Here is a 21,128-nt window from a genome sequence, read left to right as displayed (position 1 = left end):
ATGGGGAAGCAGACACATAAAGAGTCCCTTTTTCCATTTAGTGCATACTTTTCTTTAACTGTTTAAGTGTCATTGTGTGTGTGTCTCTGTGTGTACACCTGTAATCTCCACAACTTGGGAGGCTGCAGTGGGCAGATCACTTAAGGTCAGGTGTTCAAGACCAGCCTGGCCAACATGGTGAAACCCCGTCTCTACTAAAAATACAATTGGCAGGATGCGGTGGCTCACACCTGTAATGCCAGCATTTTGGGAGGCCGAGGCAGGCAGATCACCTGAGGTCAGGAGTTTGAAACCAGCTTGGCCAACTTGGTGAAACCCTGTCTATACTAAAAATACAAAATCATCCGGGTGTGGTGGCGGGCACCTATAACCCCAGCTACTCAGGAGGCTGAGCCAGGACAATGGCTTGAACCCGGGAGGGGGAGGTTGCAGTGAGCCCAGATTGCACAATTGCACTCCAGCCTGGGTCACAGAGCAAGACTTCATCAAAAATAAATAAATAAATAAATAAACTAGATTAAACAGTAGACAGGGGAAAAACACATCTTGTGCCCATTACAGTCTACTTTTGATCTGAAGAAATAAATTTAAGATTTACTGATCACCACATTCCAGGAAGAGAAAATACTAATCAAGGTAGTTGAGAATGCTTATACAGAGAGCAAGCAGTATTCCTACTCTATTCCGTTTTTCTTTATTGAGAAATTTAAAACCATATTTAGTGGCTTGTTGCAGTGGCCTGTAATCCCAGAACCTTGGAAGTCCAAGGTGGAAGGATCACTTGAGTCCAGGAGTTCAAGACCAGCCTGGGAAACACGGTGCAACGCCATCTCTACTAAAATTTTTTTAAAACAACTTTGCCGAGCGTGGTGGCACACACCTGTAGTCCTAGGTACTAGGAAGGCTGAGGCAGGAGGATCACTTGAGCCCAGAAAGTTGAGGCTGCAGTGAGCCCTGGTTGTGCCATTGCACTCTAGTCTGGGTGATGCTGTCTTCAAAAAAAAACCCCAAAAACCAAAACCATATTTAGTGGGTGCTAAACAGTAGGAGGCAAAAAGCCACAGAGCCTTATTTCCCTAAATCAAACTTAATCAGCTTTGAGGTGAAACTGAGGGACAAAGTCAGCCTCAGTTAGTTAGGGGCTCCTTCTTTACCTCAATGGAATTACACAAGAATTCTGGGCTCCTAGGTCTCAGAAAATAGGGGGGTGGGGCTGGCCCTCTGTCCTAGGTGGTCGCTTCATTGGCTCTGCAGAGCTGCTGTCTGATGGGCACTGAGGCTGTAAGCAGCTTCAAGAACAATTTTCACCTGATCTTCCCCATTGACTTTAGAACATGCCCACATTCTCTGGTCCTCTGCCACCAGGTGGCCCCTATAGTTTCCTGTTGCCTTTCCAGGCCTGAAAGAAGCTACAAACTCTATCTCTTATTCTTGGGTCATGCTTCTTAGTCTTGGGATGAACACATGATATACTACCTCCAGTTGATTTTTAAAAATAACTCACCCAGTTTGTTCATATAACTCAAAAAATATCTTAGTCATATTTTTCATCCTTCTCTTTCAAAATTATCTTTGTTAAAGAAAAGAATAACTTATTGTTCACATCTGTTTCTGGCTTCAGTGTAAGTGGTAAGTGGTAAAAGAATTAGGCCACCAACAGTTAGCTGTTCTCTCTATAGATCTGTTCTAAGCCTGGAAGTATCTGTGTCATTTTGAGTCCTAGTGTGAATTTCCTGGTATAGAGCTGTCAAGCATTTGGTTCAGATGCAAAAACAAACTTACTTTTTTTTTCTTGAGACTTAGTCTCGCTCTGTCACCCGGGCTGGAGTGCAGTGGCGCGATCTTGGCTCACTGCAACCTCTGCCTCCTGGGTTCAAGCGATTCTGCTGCCTCAGCCTCCACAGTAGCTGGGACTACAGGCACCTGCCACCATGCCCGGCTAATTTTTTTGTATTTTTAGTTGAGATGGGGTTTCGCCATATTGGCCAGGCTGGTCTCAAACTCCTGACCTCAGGTGATCCACCCGCCTCGGCCTCCCAAAGTGCTGGGATTACAGGCGTGAGCCACTGCGCCCAGCCTTTTTTTTTTTTTTTTTTTTTTTTTTTTTTTTTAAGAGATAGGGTCTCACTCTGTCTCCCAGGCTGGAGTGCAGTGGTGCAATCCAAATTCACTGCTGCCTCAAACTCCTGGGCTCAAGCAATCCTCCCACCTGAGTCTCCTGAGTAGCTGGGACTACAGGCAAGCACCATCATGCCCAGCTAATTTAAAAATGTTTATAGATATGGGGTCTCACTATATTGCCCAGGCTGGTCTCGAACTCCTGGCCTCAAGCAGTTCTCCCTCTTTAGCCTTTCAAAATGCTGAGATTATAGAAGTGAGCCACCATGCCTGGCCAAACTTTTATTTTTGAAAAAGTTTTTCAATTTTTTTTTTTTATTTTTAAGGCGGAGTCTTGCTTTGTAGCCCAGGCTGGAGTACAGTGTCATGATCTCAGCTCACTGAAACCTCCACCTCCTGGGTTCAAGCAATTCTCCTGCCTCTGCCTCCCAAGTAGCTGGGACTACAGGCGTCTGCCACCACACCTGGCTAATTTTTGTATTTTTAGTAGAGGCGGGGTTTCACTGTGTTGGCCAGGCTGGTCTCAAACTCCTGACCTCAGGCGATCCACCCGCCTCGGCCTCCCAAAGTGCTGGGATTACAGGCGTAAGCCACCGTGCCTAGCCTGAAAAAGTTTTTCTATTGAGCACTTTGTGTCAGCGAAAGGAAAAAAAAAAAAAGGAACCTAACAGAATCATAACTAGACCTTACTTGGATTTGAATTTAACTGCATTGTCTATTTGTGGCATAATTATCATCACTGTTTTTGAATTGAGATTATGTCAATGGATGCTACTTGTGATTATTGCATGTATTAGGTATTTTGATGAAGAATTGTGAAAATGCTTAGGCATGTTAAAGATACAGAATTAGGAGGAATCTCAGACTGGGCGTGGTGGCTCATGCCTGTAATCCCAGCACTTTGGGAGGTCGAGGCGGGTGGATCACCTGAGGTCAGGAGTTCGAGGCTAGCCTGGCCAACATGGCAAAACCCCGTCTCTGCTAAAAATACAAAAATTAGCCAGGCGTGGTGGTGGGTGGCTGTAATCCCAGCTACGCAGCAGGTTGAGGCAGGAGAATCGCTTGAACTGGGAGATGGAAGTTGCAGTGAGGCAAGATCACGCCATTGCACTCCAGCCTGGGCAACAAGAGCAAAACTCTGTCTCAAAAAAAAAAGAATTAGGAGGGGTCTCTGATATCCTGGGGAACTGAATTAGAATTCAAAATGACCCTGGAAAATTACATATGTGCATGGAAATTAATGCAATATATATTTATCTGAAGAGTTATAATACGAATAAGTATAAGGTCATTTACTTATGAAGGAAAAACATGTCTTAGAGAAGCATAATGAGGAAATAATGCTCTTGCACCATGTCACTTGAAAAATATTTTGGGAGACTCAGAGACATTGTGTAATAATATTGAAGTAATAGATCCTAAAATCTAAAAGTATAGCTACCCCTTATTCCAGATTCTATTAATGTCAACCCCAAAATATATCCATCATTCAAAGATAGCAATATTTAATAACATAACTCATGCTAGTTTTTTGTCTATTTATTTTATTTTACATAGTGTAATCACACCATAGTCAACTTTTGGTTACCTGTGTATGATCTGGGTATTTTATGGATTAACCACAGAAAAATTTTTTTATCACAGTTTAGCTTTTCTTTTATAACAAGCTAAGGTATTACCCTCTGCGATTAGTTGGTATTTGTCAAGAAATAGAAATAGTTTTAATATAAGGAAAGTAACTAGGCTATCAAAAATTCAAATGTCTTTCACAAAGTGAAACTGCCCTTTAAATTATTATTTATTTCTTCACTACTTCTTGAGCACTTGTTGTATGCAAGACACTACATTAGAGTCAGTGAGAATCAGAAAGATAAGCAATAGATGTTTTTGCTCTGGAGGAGTGAAGGATTTGGTGAATTACAACATTGTGACAATTATTTTGAATTACTGATTATTTCTCTCCTTGCATATACTGAGAAAAGACTTCAGAGACTTTGGAAGAGATTTGGTCAATTAAATTTTCTATTATTTCATATGTTAATTGAAATGAAGAAGAAATTTGTACAGCAGATGTAGTACCAAATCAAATATTAATGAAAAAGAATCTCTTAATGTAACTTGAGAAATAATTCCTAAAAGAATTCTGGAGGCCGAGCGCGGTGGCTCACGCCTGTAATCCCAGCACTTAGGGAGTCTGAGGCGGGCGATTCACGAGGTCAGGAGATCGAGACCAGTCTGGCTAAGATGGTGAAACCCCTTCTCTACTAAAAATACAAAAAATTAGCCGGGCATGGTGGTGGGCGCCTGCAGTCCCAGCTACTCAGGAGGCTGAGGCAGGAGAATGGCGTGAACTTGGGAGGCGGAGCCTGGCAGTGAGCCGAGATCGCACCACTGCACTCCAGCCTGGGCGACAGAGCAAGACTCCGTCTAAAAAAAAAAAAAGAATTCTGGAGAAGATCTCATTTGTTTCTAACTGAATGAGTGGACTTAAGGAATCGTCAACGGCTTCACGATTTTGAATGTCAATCAAATTTTGTTGATGATTTTCAGAATTTAAATTACCTAGTAGCATGTTGTAAAATCATATTGTTTATAAGTAAGCCATTTCCCACTTATACATAACCTGGATGGAGAAAATACCAGGAGCATATAAGATTGAGCTATTTATAGTTTACCTCTCAATGTTCATTGCTTTTTAATTGGTCTTACTATAAAAAACTTTTTGTTTGTTTTTTGTTTTGTTTTGTTTTGTTTTTGAGACGAAGTCTCGCTCTTGTGGCCCAGGCTGGAGTGCAGTGGCGCGATCTCGGCTCACTGCAACCTCTGCCTCCCGGGTTCAAGCCATTCTCCTGCCTCAGCCTCCTGAGTAGCTGGGATTACAGGCGCCTGCCACCAAGCCTGGCTAATTTTTGTATTTTTAGTAGAGTTGGGGTTTCATCATGTTGGCCAGGCTGGTCTCAAATTCCTCACCTCAGGCGATCTGCCTGCCTCAGCCTCCCAAAGTTCTGGGATTACAGGCGTGAGCCACCCTGCTTGACTTTATAATAAACGTTTTTAAACAAAGAAATAAATACCCTGAAGAATAGCACATGATCTAGAATTCCTAGATTTGTAGTTAACCATTGGGTTTGACAGTATTTTTAAAAAATAAGTAGCATGTGTTTCTTTTAAAACAATTATATTTCAAGAAAACAATAACTATTTTCTGAAAAGAAAGCATACTTGTTAAAAATTCTTTTCCGGTCCAGGACCAGTTTTGTTGGCCAGAACAGGAATAAGACAGAAAAATAGCCGTGGTTCTGATGACCTGCAGAATGAGTTATTCAGTTCTGTGGCAACAGACCATAACTTGTAACTCTAACTACCTCTTCTGAAATAAGTATGTTTCAAAGTAATATGAGTGAAAATCCACAATTTTTGTTTGTTTATTATTAACTAACATTCATGCTTTCTTCAGATTTCCTTTGTTTTTAACTTAATGTCCTTTTTCTGTTCCAGAGTCCCCCATCACCTTTAGTTGTTATGTCTCCTTAGGCTCCTCCTGTGTATGAGTCCATTTTCTTTTCTTTTCTTTTTTTTTCCCGGGGTACAAAAGGTTTATTGCTTATAAAAATAAGTTACCAAACCCCAAGCCCCACAAAACACAACCCCGCATGACGATACCCATGAACACAAGGGCTCATTCTAGTAATAGCTCGCGGAAACGACAGACACCAGCACTGCTGACACACACGGACGAGGAGCATGCTGCACAGCTTCCTTCTATCAGGTTCTAGAAAAGTCTTCTTTGCCTTCAGTCCACTGGCTAGTGGGAATAATTAGTCCCATCAGCCACAGAGGGGGTCTGCTCCTCAAGAGTGGCCTCAGCACACATGGCGCTGAAAGGGAGGAGCGGCTGTACACATCTGGGCAGTGAGGAACCAGCTGAGCCTTCTGTGGGCTTCCTGCGTGTCTGGGAAGGTGCCGGGTGGGGTCTCAGGCTGGGGCCAGCGTGGGGGCTACTGCCGGCAGGTGTCATGGAAGGCTTCGAGGGTTCGGAAATCCCTCCATGTCGGGGGAAGGCCGTCCTGCAGAAACTTCCCGCAGCGCTGGCATGGGGCCTGGAACAGCTTTATGTAACTTCTTAACCAGGTCATGAAGGATCGGACTACGACATCCAGCATCTGGGGCAGCTGATAGTGGAGCAGGGCCGTGGTGGCGTGGTCTGTCACCTTCTGGAATACTTGATAGTTGGATTTGGACCATATATCAAGCTTGCCATCTTCTGTGTAGACATTCTCGTTATATCCCTTTGCTATTGTTCGATCAATGGACAGGCTCCGCATGATGACGATCACTTTCAACACGTTTCCCAAGGTCACCAGAAGCATTGCTGATGTTCCATTGGGTCTGGATAAGTGGATGGACATTTCAGGAAACATCCTGTCAATGCGGCTGATCACATCATCAACATATTGAGGTGGTAGGACAAGAGTTGTGGGCTGAGCCTTTGGTCTACGTTTGGCAGATACTCCCATCTGATTAGCGGAACGCTTCAACGACTGCTGATTTAAAAGGCCAGATGCTAGTCCTGCATGGTACTGCAACTTGTTTGACCACTTATATGCTTGAAGGAGTTGACTATAGAGAGGAGTTTTGTCCTGCACACGATCCAGGCTTAACAGCCCACTGTTATGAAGAGGATGGTTCTCAGATGGCTTGCCTACCAGATTGCTCAGACGTTCCAGCTCATTGAGGTCCCGGTTGACCACATGTAAGTTGTCCTGGAAGTGCGCAATGAAGGCCTTCTCCCGGCCCTCCAGCGTCTCCTTTTTCCGCATCCCATCCTTCAGGCAGTCGAACACCCTGCTCCCGCTGGAGTGCAGGGCCTGGATGGCACTAATGGCCTGGGAAAAGGCCTCCAGGTTCACAGTGACATTTATCACGTCCGCCATGTTGTCGCCGCCACAGCCAAGTCCATTTTCATACTGCTGTAAAGGCCTGCCAGAGACTGGATAATTTACAAAGGAAGGAGGTGTAACTGACTTACAGTTCAGCACAGCTGGGGAGGCCTCAGGAAACTTACAATCATGGTGGAAGGTGAAGGGGAAACACGGCACTTTCTTCACAAGGCAGCAGGAAGAAATGCAAGCAGGGGAAATGCCAGATGCTTATAAAACCATCAGATCTCATGAGACTCACCCTATATCGCGAGAATGGCGTGGGGAAACCCCCCTCATTAGCCAATTACCTCTACCGATCCTGCTCTTGACAAATGGGAATGATGGGAATTATAATTTAAGATGAGATTTTGGGCGGGGACACAGCCAAACTATATCATCCTATGACTGTTTTTAGATTTTCCATGTTTTTGATAAACTTGAAAGTTTTGAGAAGTACTGGCCAGTTATGTTGTGGGATGTCCCACTATGGGACGTCATCTGCTGGTTTTCTCATTAGGTTAAATTGGGTTATGAGAGATGAAAGGAGACTAGAGAGGTTAAAAAATGCCATTTTTCTGAAGAGCATGGTGGCTCATGCCTGTAATCCCAGCACTTTGGGTGGCCAAGGTGGGTGGATTGATTGAGTCCAGGAGTTCAAGACCAGCTTGGGCAACATAGTGAGACCCCATCTTTACAAAAAATACAAAAATTAGCTGGATGTGGTGGTGCACCTGTAGTCTCAGCTACTTGGGAGGCTGAAGCAAGAGGATCACTTGGGCTGGGGAAGTGAAGGCTGCAGCGAGCTGTGATTGTGCCACTGCACTCCAGCCTGGGCAACAGGGCAAGACCCTGTCTTTAAAAAAAAAAAAAAAAAAAGGAGATTACAAACTGAATGTCAGAGTGGATTTAGAGGAAGTTTTCATTATCTAGAATATCTAGAATATGAATGACTCACAATACATAATATATATGCATTATTAATTTTCAAAAGAGTAAAACATTTTTAAAAACTTGCCTCTACTGTTATACACACTATCTTTATATATATGTATGTATATATATATAATTTACAAGGCATTTCAGGACTTTGCAGTGACTGCATCAGGATCATCAACAAGAGTGACAATGTAATTAAATCAGTAAGCAATAGATGTTGTTGACTTGAGCAACAGATAGTCCCACATTTTACTAAAGATGTAGAAAGTATAAAAATTTTACATAAATTTATGCTAACTATATTACTACTAGAAATTCAATAAAATAATTAGCTAATTTTATGTTATCTTGCTTACTGACCCCAACCCCTGTCACTCTCGAAAACGTGGTTATTTGGATGTTTTCATCTTTGGAATGTTGGATGTATAAGGAATTATTCTGTCACTCTTCCCAAGGATCTTCAGTGAGTATCGCTATAGACATTGCAAATATGAGTGTCCTCAGAGCACCGAAAAAGCAGCTCTAACAAGAAGAATTGCTAAAAAATAGTATTGGGTACAAAAGGACAATGGGCTATCAGCTGATGGTCTGTTCTTGAGGGACTGTTTTCCTGCTTAACAAACAACTGTCTTAACACCAAGAACTAGTGATGTGTAGGTTTGGATCACAGCTAAAGACCAAAATTGTTAACAATTAGGAGTTTGTAAAAAGACAATGAGTAGGCTCTTGGTATGAGCAATTTTGCATATGAAACTCACGGCTATAATCAATGGGTAGGAGGTGCTCTCAGTCTGTCATAGTACGTTTAGACTGGCATAAAAAAATACCATCAACTGGGCAGCTTACAAACAACAGAAATGTATTTCTCACTGATCTGGAGGCTGGGAAGTCCAAGATCAAGGCACTGGCAGATTCTGGTGAGGAGAGCTTTCTAATTTATAGACAGTGCCTTCTTCCTGTGCCTTCATGTGGTGGAAAGGAGGAGCAAGCTCCGGTGGGCCGATTTTATAAGAGCACTAATCGGTAATCCCAGCACTTTGGGAGGCCGAGGCGGGCGGATCATGAGTTCAGGAGATCGAGACCATGCTGGCTAACATGGTGAAACGCCGTCTTTACTAAAAATACAAAAATTAGCCGGGCATGCTGGCGGGTGCCTGTAGTCCCAGCTACTTGGGAGGCTGAGGCAGGAGAATGGCGTCAACCCAGGAGGCGGAGCTTGCAGTGAGCCGAGATCGCGCCACTGCACTCCAGCCTGGGCGACACAGTGAGACTCCGTCTCAAATAAAATAAAATAAAATAAAATAAAGAGCACTAATCCCATGAGAGCTCTGCCCTGATGACCTAATCATCTCCCAAAGGCCCCACCTCATAATACTATCACACTGGGGATTAGGTTTCAACATAGGAATTGGGGGGTGGGGGAAGGAACACAAACATTCAGACCATAGCACTATTTTTTGGAATATTTCTGTTCATAAACTTGCCATCAGATATTTATAGTTTGTGGTTAAAGTTTATGTGAACTAGTTTACAAGAAGGGCCTATTTGAGTTGGCACAGGAATATCATTTCATTTCCATGCCGGGAGCAAATGCTGAAATCTGAATGCACTTTTTTGTGCCTGTTTTGTCAAAGCCAAAGTGAACTACTTATTAAAAATTGGGAGATATATTTCAAATATGACTGTATCAATGCCCTTAGCCAAAAGCCACTAGGAATATGCTGCCAGTTAAACAAATTGGGTTTGTTACTCATTGCAGCGAGGGAGAACAGACGCCACAGGGAACTGTGGGATATTGCAGCACAGGGGTGTTAGAAAAACTTTCTAGGATTTGGGTTTATGTTAGGTGATTTTGAAGGGTTCAAGGAAGCTGGGTTTGCTCTTGATTGGAGACTCTCAGGATGTAGGGGCAATTCTATGATTAGGTATCTTACCATATTTTATCTAAGGGAAGGGAAGACCAGACCCATGCTAAAGGTGTAATTGGGAAAAAAGCAGCAGGCACTTATATTAATATTTGCCAGGATAGGGAGATGTTTGGTATTTTGAGGCTTGGGCAATGTTCATGCTTTGTCTGTATTCAGATATGATTATGGGGAGGCCTTATTTTTGTCTTTATCCCTCATGGTCACAGAGTGACTTTATATGATGTTGATGTTGGGTGAAATTGTTTGTGTTTCACAGGAAAACACTGTGGCCTAACTGCCAGTGCCAGGCCAGCTTCTGATGTCAAGGGCTGCGTTTCTCTTTCTCAACTACTAGGTTATTAATTGGCTAAAATAACATTCATTTCAAAGATTGCTTCCAATATTCTCCATGTTTTATTCGAAATACAAAACAGACATCATTGCATTTCTACGGGTCTGCTAAATTATTGCAATTTTCTTGGTCAACTTCAGAATTAAATCCTTATCATGAAGTTCTTTGGCACTAAATTTAAGAATCAAAGGGTATGCATTTTTCGTTCCTCATTTTACAAAATTTTGATCTGTACAGGGTGGCAATCCAGTAAAACATCAATATGTCTCAGCATCTTGTCTCAATTTTATAGTCTTGGAAATTCAGTATATTAGATCATCCACATGAGACTAGGTTCCAGGGCATACAGGCACCCTAACCAAAAATACAGGAGCCTAATTTAGCTGCAAGAATGCTTATGTGTTAATTCACAATAAGAAGTATAACCATCAAAAGTTATAATAGTTAACTCTTACTGAGTGCCTACTATAGGAAGCATGTGACATTCATTAGTCCATGAAACCTTCACAATGGCCTTATGTGGTAGTCACTGGGTCATTTGGAAAACACTAGACTTACCACCTCTGTCCGACCCTCCTCTTCTTCAGGAGCCTCCTAATTATCCTAACTTCTCTCTCAATCTCTCGCTTTCTCTCTCTTATTTCCAAGTCTCATTCCCAAGAGTTGTTGCATCCGCTAACAGTTTCATACTTTTGCAATACCCATTTCTCCACTGGTATATTTTCTCATCATTTAGACCAACATACTAGGAGGGTGTCAAAAACTGAGAGGTTCTTTTGCACTTCCCTTTCTTTGGAAAAAAAAAAACCCTCAAAGATGTCTAGAATGTTATATTACTTATGTTTATTTATGTAATCATGAATGAATTCTATGGTTATTACAGATTAGATATTAAATGTGTTGGTGTTTTATGTTAGTCTAACTTGAAACGAGGCTCACAAATGTAATAATCTTACAGTAATCTCTTTTTTATTAAAAAAATCACATGCATCAGCTCAATATATTTTGCTCTATATTTGCTCAGTCATGCATCTCTAATGCTTCAAGATCAGGTTCAATGACTTGATCCAGAAGATTCATATATATTAGAGTCTGGGTTTTGGGGGGTGGGTGAGAGAGAGTAGTTTTGTCCTTGTTGTTGTTTTGTTACAATACATGCTTATGGTTAAAAAAAAGAAAAGGAAAGTATGAAAGAAACAGAGCACAAAGAATAAACAAAACACAACAAACATAATCCTCCCACCTAGAAGCAACCAGTTACTGATAACATTCTGGGTTGTACCCTTCTAGAGGTTTCTCTATACATTCCACATCATGGTGTATGCACAATTGAGTTCTCTGCTTTTTTCCCACATTACATCACATTATAAGCATTTTCTCCATCTTTAAAAATGTAAACATATAATTTAATTTAATTATGCATGCAATACATAAATAAAATGTCTCCTTTTTCAAATATTAAAGTATTTAGGTGTAAGGATAGGTATCAATAGAATTTTGAACACCACTCCCACGTAGAAGTGTCCTCAGTATGAAAATATCAGAGTTTATTTAGTCATTGTCCTGAGTTATTTCCATTGTTTTCCTATTCCAACATTGCTGCAATGAATTTTCTTTAATATATGCTTCTTCAGGGTAAGTAAGTAGAAATGGAATTTCTCGTTATAAATGTGAAAATTATTTAGTTATAGTAGATATATTTAATGCTTAAATTAAAAAATCTATTGCATGTTTTTAATATTCGGCTTCAAATACTTTGGTGAAAATATCTTTGTTTATATATTTTTGTGTTTATTTCATGTTATTTCCTTAAATTTCTAAAAGGAGAACTACTCAAAGGTTACAAAATGTTTTAGACCTCCTGATAGCATCAAATCATTTTTCAGAAGGATTATTGCAGTTTAGAATCTCCTAGGAATGAATGGGATACTCATTTTACCCTCCAGGCCAACATTAGATGTTATCATTTAAAATATATTGTTTTCAATTTGATAGGGAAGAAATGGCATGTTATTTTAATTTGCATTTCTATGATAACTGGTGAGTTTGAACATTTTATATGTTTACTAATCATTTTAACTTCCTGTATTATAAATTGTCTTTTCATATCCTTTTTCCATTGTATACTAAAGCCTTTGTGTTTTCCTTATCAATTTTCAGGGCTAGCTTCATGGGCCCATACCTGTGTATTCACACTGGGTCCCACACTTACAAGGGCCTCGAACTTGGTTTAATGCTCTGCTGTCGCCATCTTAAAATTGTTAACAATTTTAGGACAAAAGTTTCCACCTTTCATTTTGCACTGGGCTCCAGAAATTATGGGGCTCCACAAATTATATAGCCAGTCCTGTCAGTTTATATATATTAGCTTTATATATAACAAGAGTATCAGCTTTGGTTACATGTTACAACAAACAATTTTTTCTTCAGCTTTTATTTTCTGTGAACAAAAATACATGCTCATTGTAAATCTTAAATTTTATAAGATATATAGTATAGAAAGTAAAAGTGGCTAATAATCCCATGTCTGACAACCCCACTGTTAAGTTTTGTGTTTTATATCTATATCTATATCTATCTATCTATCTCCAAATTTCAAACTGTTTTTTACAATAGTGGCTACCACTCTCCAGTTGGTTGTGAGCTGTTTGAGTGTAAGATAACCATGAACCCACAAAGAGTTGCCTGCTTAAAAATTAATCATCTGCTTCTCCACCCTCTTCCAAAGAAAAACTCCACTTCCTTCTTCCATCATAATAGGAAGCTTCTTCTTTTGGTGAATATGACACAGTTTCATTTACTACACTTTATGTTCAAAGTGTATTTATTTACCTTCAAACACTTTTTATTACTTACACCATTTTGTTTTCATTGTTCTGATTTTTCTATTTGTAAGAATTGTTTGGATGTCTTGGGATGGAATACACTGTGATCATAATTTTTCTCCATTAAAATGAATGAAAATACTTTTTCACTTAATGGCAAGATCTTCAGGAACAATTTAAAGTCATTAATTGAGGCCTACGTATTATTTTATTTATATATTCTATGAAAATGAACAATCCATTTTGTATCCTGCCTTTATCAAGGGCACTATATCTTGGACATCTTTCTGTAACAGTATATATAACTTTAAAAGTAAAGATTTTAAGACAGATTTTTGTATGTAATCTTGTTTAATGCAAATAAGCTTTAAATAGTATTTGTTCTAAAATCTCCTTCCTTGTTTTTTTCAAGAGAATTAAATCATTTATTGATTACATATGATAATGGATGATACACAAGCTTCATTCCCATCTATAATTTTATCTAGTACCATTATTCAATTTAGATATATTGCATAGGATGTGCCAACAATCACTTTTATAACCAATAATTCCATGATTTTGCTTGGGTAATCCCTTTTAATGGTGAACTTCAGGTCACAACAGTAACTATCAGTTCAACTACACCAAGGTTTCCGAAGACAATGGCTTCTCCATCCAAGCAGGTTGTATATAAACTCCAAATAGAACCTGGCATCACCCTGAAGGAATTCTAACTACACACTGTTGGGGAAATTTACCAAGATGGCTTCAGAGTAGACTAACTTTACACAGCACATTAAAAAAAAAAGACATTTATTCAGCATCACAATCAGACTATTACATTTAGCAATCAACAGCATGGGTGCAAAACAAAACTACATTAAAACCCTTTGTTGGAATGCTTTACACTTTCCACAGAACAGAAACTAAAATAACCTGTTATACAATTAGTCACAAATACAGTCCTCAAGTTTTTTGCCCATACACATGAGTATTTGTCTAAAACATGTCTTCTTTGTAGCAGCTAGGCCCTGCCACCACTGTGCTTGGCTGAGTTCACAAATCTGTTGTAACCTGTAGCTTCCCTGTCACTTCTCTGGCTCTGCACTCCTGCTAAGCTTTGTTTCCTAATTAAAATCTTCTGCCACTACCATAGCTACTGCTGCTGCTGGAACCACCATAGCCACCTTGGTTTCGTGGTTTTGCAAAGTATTGGCCTCCACCACCATAAGGGCCAGAGCTTCTGCCTCCAAAATTTCCTCCCTTCATGGGTCCAAAATTTGAAGACTGATTGTTGTAATTGCCAAAATCACTGTAGCTTCCACCACCTCCAAAATCACTTCCATCATTACCAAATCCATTATAGCCATCCCCACTGCCACCATATCCACCACCACCATGACTGCCACCAAAGCCACCACGACCACTGAAGTTTCCTCCATGACCAAAGTTGTCATTCCCACCGAAACCACCTCCACGACCACCACCAAAGTTTCCAGAACCACTTCGACCTCTTTGGCTGGATGAAGCACTAGCCATCTCTTGCTGTGACAGGGCTTTCCTAACTTCACAGTTGTGGCCATTCACAGTATGGTATTTCTGAATGACAGTCTTATCCACGGAGTCATGGTCGTCAAAGGTTACAAAGGCAAAGCCCCTTTTCTTGCCACTGCCTCGGTCAGTCATGATTTCAATCACTTCAATTTTTCCATACTGTTCAAAATAATCTCTTAGGTGATGTTCTTCAGTGTCTTCTTTAATGCCACCAACAAATATCTTTTTCACAGTTAAGTGGGCACCTGGTCTTTCAGAATCTTCTCTCGAGACAGCTCTCTTTGGTTCCACAACTCTTCCATCCACCTTGTGTGGCCTTGCATTCATGGCTGCATCCACCTCCTCCACAGTAGCATATGTGACAAACCCAAAGCCCCTGGAGTGCTTGGTGTTTGGATCTCTCATGACCACACAGTCCGTGAGCGTTCCCCATTGCTCAAAATGGCTCCTCAAGGCTCTCATCGGTTGTGTCAAAGCTCAGCCCTCCAATGAAGAGCTTCCTCAGCTGTTCGGGCTCTTTAGGAGACTCTGACTTAGACATGACGGCAGGATGAAGAGAGACTTTAACAATGCTTCTTCGGCGATGTCCATGGGCAGAAAAAAAAAAAAAGCCTAAAATCTCCTTTCTAGTGTTAATTAATATGCTGTTATGCATGCCTTTCTTCTAGGCCCTTTTTAATTTTTTTTTTTTTTTTTTTGAGACAGAGTCTCACTCCGTTGCCCAGGCTGGAGTGCAGTGGCACAATCGCTGCTCACTGCAACCCCTGCCTCCTGGGTTCAAGCGATTCTCCTGCCTCAGCCTCCCAAGTAGCTGGGACTATAGGTGTGCACCATGACGCTGGCTAATTTTTGTATTTTTAGTAGAGATGGGGTTTCACCATATGGGCCAGGCTGGTCTCGAACTCCTGACCTCAAGTTATCCACCCGCTTTGGCCTCCCAAAGTGCTGGGATTACAGGTGTGAGCCACCGCACCTGGCAGCCCTTTTTAATTTAATATGATTGCTGGCTTCTGGGCTTATCATATATATCTAGTAACTTGTGACTTACAGGATATGCAAAGGTTGGTGGTGTATGATTTACTTGCAATCTAATGTAGAATTTTCCTCAAATAATATGACATTTATATTTATGGGGGAAAGTTACAGCATGCTGGCTCTTCTTCTAATGGTTATTTGACGTTTTGCTTCAAATCATAAGTCTTGATACCCAAATCAATCTCAAGATTCCTCTCTGTAGAAAGAAGCTACAACTCACATTTGAAGCTATGTGCTTCTTCTTTCACTATTCTGACTGTGCGGTCCATTTCTATTCTTAGGAGAAGTAAAACAGGTGAGTCTTAGTGTGCTTAAACCTCCTCATAAAGCTGCTTTGCTTCATGGTCCAGGAATTGTGATTCCTTTCATTTCCCTGCCCTCCTCTACCTGCCTAACCTTTTAAGAAAAATACCTAATTCTAAATCCCTTGGTACCTCATCATGACCACAGATGTGTAGTCAGGGATAATTTAAACTTTCCCTTTTCCATGCCACTAGGGAAATTGTTTGCTTATTCTATAAACTACAAATATTATAGGTGTGAGGAACAATTATATGATGTTGTATTTTCTTTATCAAATTTTGCAAACTTTCGTCCTCTCCTCCCTCCCTCCTTTCTTCTATCCTTCCCTTCCTTCCTTCCCTCCCTCCTTTCTTCTTTCCTTCCTTCCTTCTCTCTTTCTTTCTTTCATTCCTTCCTTCCCTCCCTCCTTTCATCTTTCCTTCCTTCTCTCTTTCTTTCATGCCTTCCTTCCTTCCTTTCTCTTTCTTTCTTTTTCTTTCTTTTTTCCTTCTTTCTTTTCTTCTTTCTTTCCTTCCTTTATCTCTCTCTTTTCTTTTCTTTCTTTTAGATAGAAATGGGGTCTCACTACATTGACTAGGGTGACTGCAAACTTGTGGACTCAAGTGATCCACCCACCTCAGCCCGCCAAAGTGTTGCAATCATAGGTGTGAGCCACCATGCCTGGCCCATTCCACATTTTTTACTTGTACATATACACACACACACATATACATATATACATGTATACATATATATATGCACACATTTATCTTCAATTGTACATTTGTTCTACATGATCTAACTGCAAGCTTTATCTTATTTTATTTATTTATTTTAATTTATTTTTAAGACAGCGTCTTGCTCTGTTGCCCAGACTGGAGTGCAGTGGCAGATCTCGGCTCACTGCAACCTCCACCTCCTGGGTTCAAGTGACTCTTCTGCCTCAGCCTCCCGAGTAGCTGGGACTATAGGCGCCCACCACCATGCCTGGCTAATTTTTGTATTTTTAGTAGAGGCAGGGTTTCACTATGTTGGCCAGGCTGGTCTCAAACTCCTGTCCTCAAATGACCCACCCACCTCGGCTTCCCAAAGTGCTGGGATTACAGGCATGAGCCACCATGCCCAGCCTATTTTTTTTTTTTTTTTTTGAGAGAGCGTCTTGCTCTGTTACCCAGGCTGGAGTGCAGTGAAGTAGTCATGACGCACTGCAGCCTCAAATTCCTGTGATCAAACCATCCTCCTGCCTCAGCCTCCCAAGAAGCTGGGACTAGAGGCAACGCAACCACACCTGGCATTTTTTATATTTTTTGTAGAAACTGGGTCTCACTATGTTGCCCAGGCTGGCCTCTAACTCCTAGACTCAAGTGATCCTCCCGCCTCATTTCCCGAAATGCTGGGATTACAGATGTGAGGCACCACACCTGACTGCAAGCTTTATTAAATTCTTATTTTTTCCATCTTATCAGCTCATATTTTCTTGTTAGTATTCGTTTGCCTGCTTTTTCTTCTCCATCAAAAATCTGTACCTATAAAATCAACTTTTTTGTTTTTTTTGCTATTCTAAACACATTTCTACAGTTTGTTTGAGAAGCACTTTCCATACTTTTTTTTTTTTTTTTTTTTTTTTTGAGATGGAGTCTTGCTCTGTTGCCAGGCTGGAGTGCAATGGTGCAATTTTGGCTCACTGCAACCTCAGATCCCTGGGTTCAAGCAATTCTCGTGCCTCAGCCTCCCCAGTAGCTGGGATTATAGGTGCCCGCCACCACGATGCACTAATTTTTATATTTTTAGTAGAGGCAGGGGTTTCACCATGTTGGCCAAGCTGGTCTCGAGCTCCTGACCTCAGGCGATCTGCCCACCTCGACCTCCCAAAGTGATGGGATTACAAGCGTGACCCACCATGCCCAGCTCCATACACTCTTAACCAGGAGATTGTTTGTTTTTTCGCACACAATATCTAATGATGAGCTGTTTTATAGCATGAATTTAGTTAATGCCAAAGTACAGCATTTATTTTTAGCAAATGGATCAGCAAGAACAATAAAGCTGTTTTAATCAGACCAAATATAAATGGCCTTCGCATATAATTTATATCTGCATTTGTTTTGGCTATAAAGTGTGGGGGACATTCTAACTCATTCACATTCTAGCAGATATTTAATAGCTCGATTTTCTTGATACTCTTCAATTAAACAGACAGCAGAGGAAGCTTTATTCTGAGGTCTATACAAAATGAATTATCTGGTAGTGTAAGTATCAATTTGTTGGTAACCTCCAGGATATTTCTGTATAACATATTGAGAATTCATTTTGTTTTCTAAATCATAGTTTTATTTTTTAATTAATTATTATTTATTTATTTTGAAACAGAGTCTTGCTCTGTCACCCAGGATGGAGTGCAGTGGAGCAATCTCGGCTCATTGCAACATCTGCCTCCCAGGTTCGAGCAATTCTTGTTCCTCAGCCTCCTGAGTAGCTGGGATTACAGGTGTGTACCATTTCCGCCCAGCTAATATTTTTTGTATTTTTAGTAGAGACGTGGTTTTGCTATGTTGGCCAAGCTGGTCTCGAACTCCTGTCCTCAAGCGATCTGCCCACCTCGGCCTCCCAAAATGCTGGGATTACAGGCATAAGCCACCAGACCTGGCCCTAAATCAGAGTTTTAATGTAAAATTCTAATCAAATATTTGCGAACCTCTAAAGAACCTCCTTAGAATCTTAGGATTTGGGCCGGGCATGGTGGCTCACACCTGTAATACCAGCACTTTGGGAGGCCCAGGCAGGCGGATCACTTGAGGTCAGGAGTTCAAGACCAGCCTGGCCAACATAGTGAAACCCCGGCTCTACTAAAAATACAAAAATTAGCCAGGTGTGGTGGCGGGCACCTGTAATCCCAGCTACTCGGGAAGCTGAGACAGGAGAATCACTTGAACCTGGGAGGCAGAGGTTGCAGTGAACCGAGATTGTGTGAGTTCACTCCAGCCTGGGTGACAGAGCAAGACTTTGTCTCAAAAAAAGCCAACAACAACAACAACAACAACAACAACAACAACAAACTTAGGATTCTACAGAACTCAGGTTGAAAACCAGAGATCTAGAGTACTAGACCATTGGGCCAAGAATCTGTATTTGTTACTCAAATTTCCTGGGCTTCAGAGGCAGTCTTTCTCACATCAGATTGTGTAAGGTTAAAAAAAAATTTTTAAGTCCTTTTTTTAAGCAACAGGGTCTTGCTCTATCACCCAGGTTAGAGTGCAGTCACATGATCATAGTTCACTGCAGCCTCGAACTCCTGGGCAATCAAATGATTCTCCTGCCTCAGCCTCCTGAGTAGCTGGGACTATAGGCACACAGCAGCACACTCGGTTATTTATTTATTTATTTATTTATTGTAGAGACAGGGTCTCACTTTCTTGCCCAAGCTGGTCTTGAACTCCTGGCTTCAAGTGATTCTCCCCCCATGGCCTCCCAAATTGCTGGAATTACAAGTGTAAGCCACCTCAGATGGCCAAGTACATTTTTTAATGAAGGATTACCAATGCAACATAATATGTTGGAAAAACTTGAAATCAGAGAACGTTCGTTATTCTTACTATTGGTAGAAGGCATGCTATATACTACACACTCTGATAAGTACTTTATAAGTACTATCCAATTAAATTTTCTCCAAAAAGAGCTATCCTGTGGAGTAGCTACTACTATTAGCCTTTCTTTTATGAGATGGAGTCTCACTGTGTTGTCCGGGTTGGAGTGCAGTGGCTATTCACAGTTACAATCATCGTACACTACAGCCTGGAACCCCTGAGCTCAAGTGATCCTCAGGCCTCTGCCTTCCGAGTAGCTGGGACTACAGTCATATGCCACGATGCCTGGCAGCCCTATTTTTTAAAATCAACTCTCATTTTAAGTTCTGGCATACATGTGCAGGTTTGTTACATAGGTAAATCTGTGCCATGGTGATTTGCTGCACAGATCAACCCATCACCAGGTATTAAGCCCAGCATCCATTAGCTGTTCTTCCTGATGGTCTCCCTCCCCTGCAACCACCTCCAACAGTCCTCAGTGTGTGTCGTTCTCCCCCATGTGTTCATGTGTTCTCATAGTTCAGCTTCCACTTGCGGTAGCTTGTTCCACTTGTGGAACATGTGGTGTTTGGTTTTTTGTACCTGCACTAGTTTGCTGAGGATAACGGCTTCCAGCTCCATCCATGTCCCTGCAAAGGACATGATCTCATTCCTTTTTATGGCTGCATAGTATTCCATGGTGTATATGCACCATATTTTCTTTATTCAGTCTACTGTTGATAGGCATTTGGGTTGATCCCATATCTTTGCTCTTGTGAATAGTACTGCAATGAACATATGCGTGCATGTATCTTTATAATAGAATGATTTCTATTCCTTCGGGTATATACCTAGTAATGAGATTGCTGGAGCAAATAGTATTTCTGTTTGTAGATCTTTGAGGAATCACGACACTGTTTTCCACAATAGTTGAACTAATCTCATTCCCACCAACAGTGTAGAAGTGTTTCTTTTTCTTCGCAACTTCACCAGTATCTGTTGTTTTTTGTCTTTTTAATAATTGCCATTCTGACTGGCATGAGATGGTATTGCATTGTGGTTTTGATTTGCATTTCTCTAATGATCTGTGATGTTGAGCTTTTTTTCATCTGTTTGTTGGCTGCACGGATGTCTTCTTTTGAGAAATGTCTATGCATGTCCTTTGCCCACTTTTTAATGGAGTTGTTTGTTTTTTTCTTGTAAATTTGTTTAAGTTCCTTGTAGACTCTGGATATTAGACCTTTGTCAGATGGATAGATTGCAAAAATTTTCTCTTATTCTGTAGGTTGTCTGTTAAAAATATGGAATGCTTCATGAATTTGCATGTCATCTTTGTGCAGGGGCCATGCTAATCTCTGTATTGATCCAATTTTAGTATATATGCTGCCAAAGTGAGCACAGCAGCCTTGTTTTATAGGTGGAAATACTGAGGCTTGGAGTGGTTAATATGCTTAAGGTCACACAAGCAGCAAGTGGTAGAGCTAGAATTCAACCCAAATTGTGGTGTTTTTTGGGTAGAAAACGAATGTCTTCAATTTATATAGCATCTTGAATTGAGAAACCTCAAGTTAGGAAATGATGGTAATAACCACTGTTTTGATGATCCAGGGCCAGTTCTGACTGCTGAATGTAACATTTTCCATAAGTATGTG

General features: G+C 40.9%; 1 protein-coding gene, 1 non-coding gene and 1 pseudogene across 2 annotated transcripts; all 3 read right to left on the bottom strand.

Moving 5' to 3' along the window:
- Positions 1–5,545: 5,545 nt before the first annotated feature.
- LOC100976271 (mediator of RNA polymerase II transcription subunit 27-like) lies at positions 5,546–7,067 on the bottom strand. The gene has a single exon (XM_003822273.5). It carries the CDS (start codon positions 7,050–7,052, stop codon positions 6,117–6,119), a length of 936 nt encoding a protein of 311 aa, XP_003822321.2. The 5' UTR covers positions 7,053–7,067; the 3' UTR covers positions 5,546–6,116.
- Positions 7,068–13,541: 6,474 nt separating this feature from the next.
- Positions 13,542–15,319, bottom strand: LOC100975920 (heterogeneous nuclear ribonucleoprotein A1-like; annotated as a pseudogene).
- Positions 15,320–20,771: 5,452 nt separating this feature from the next.
- LOC112439880 (U6 spliceosomal RNA) lies at positions 20,772–20,875 on the bottom strand. Its single transcript, XR_003028112.1, has one exon. It is a non-coding gene; the product is annotated as a U6 spliceosomal RNA (small nuclear RNA).
- Between the last annotated feature and the right edge of the window lie 253 nt (positions 20,876–21,128).

Source organism: Pan paniscus, chromosome 4, assembly GCF_029289425.2.
Source record: "Pan paniscus chromosome 4, NHGRI_mPanPan1-v2.0_pri, whole genome shotgun sequence".
NCBI classification, from domain to species: domain Eukaryota; kingdom Metazoa; phylum Chordata; class Mammalia; order Primates; family Hominidae; genus Pan; species Pan paniscus.
Note: the sequence above shows the minus strand (reverse complement) of the source record. Positions and strands in the feature narration are given on the sequence as shown.

Excerpts from the sequence above, each read along its gene's own strand:
- LOC100976271 (XM_003822273.5), bottom strand. The coding sequence starts at position 7,052 with ATGGCGGACGTGATAAATGTCACTGTGAACCTGGAGGCCTTTTCCCAG.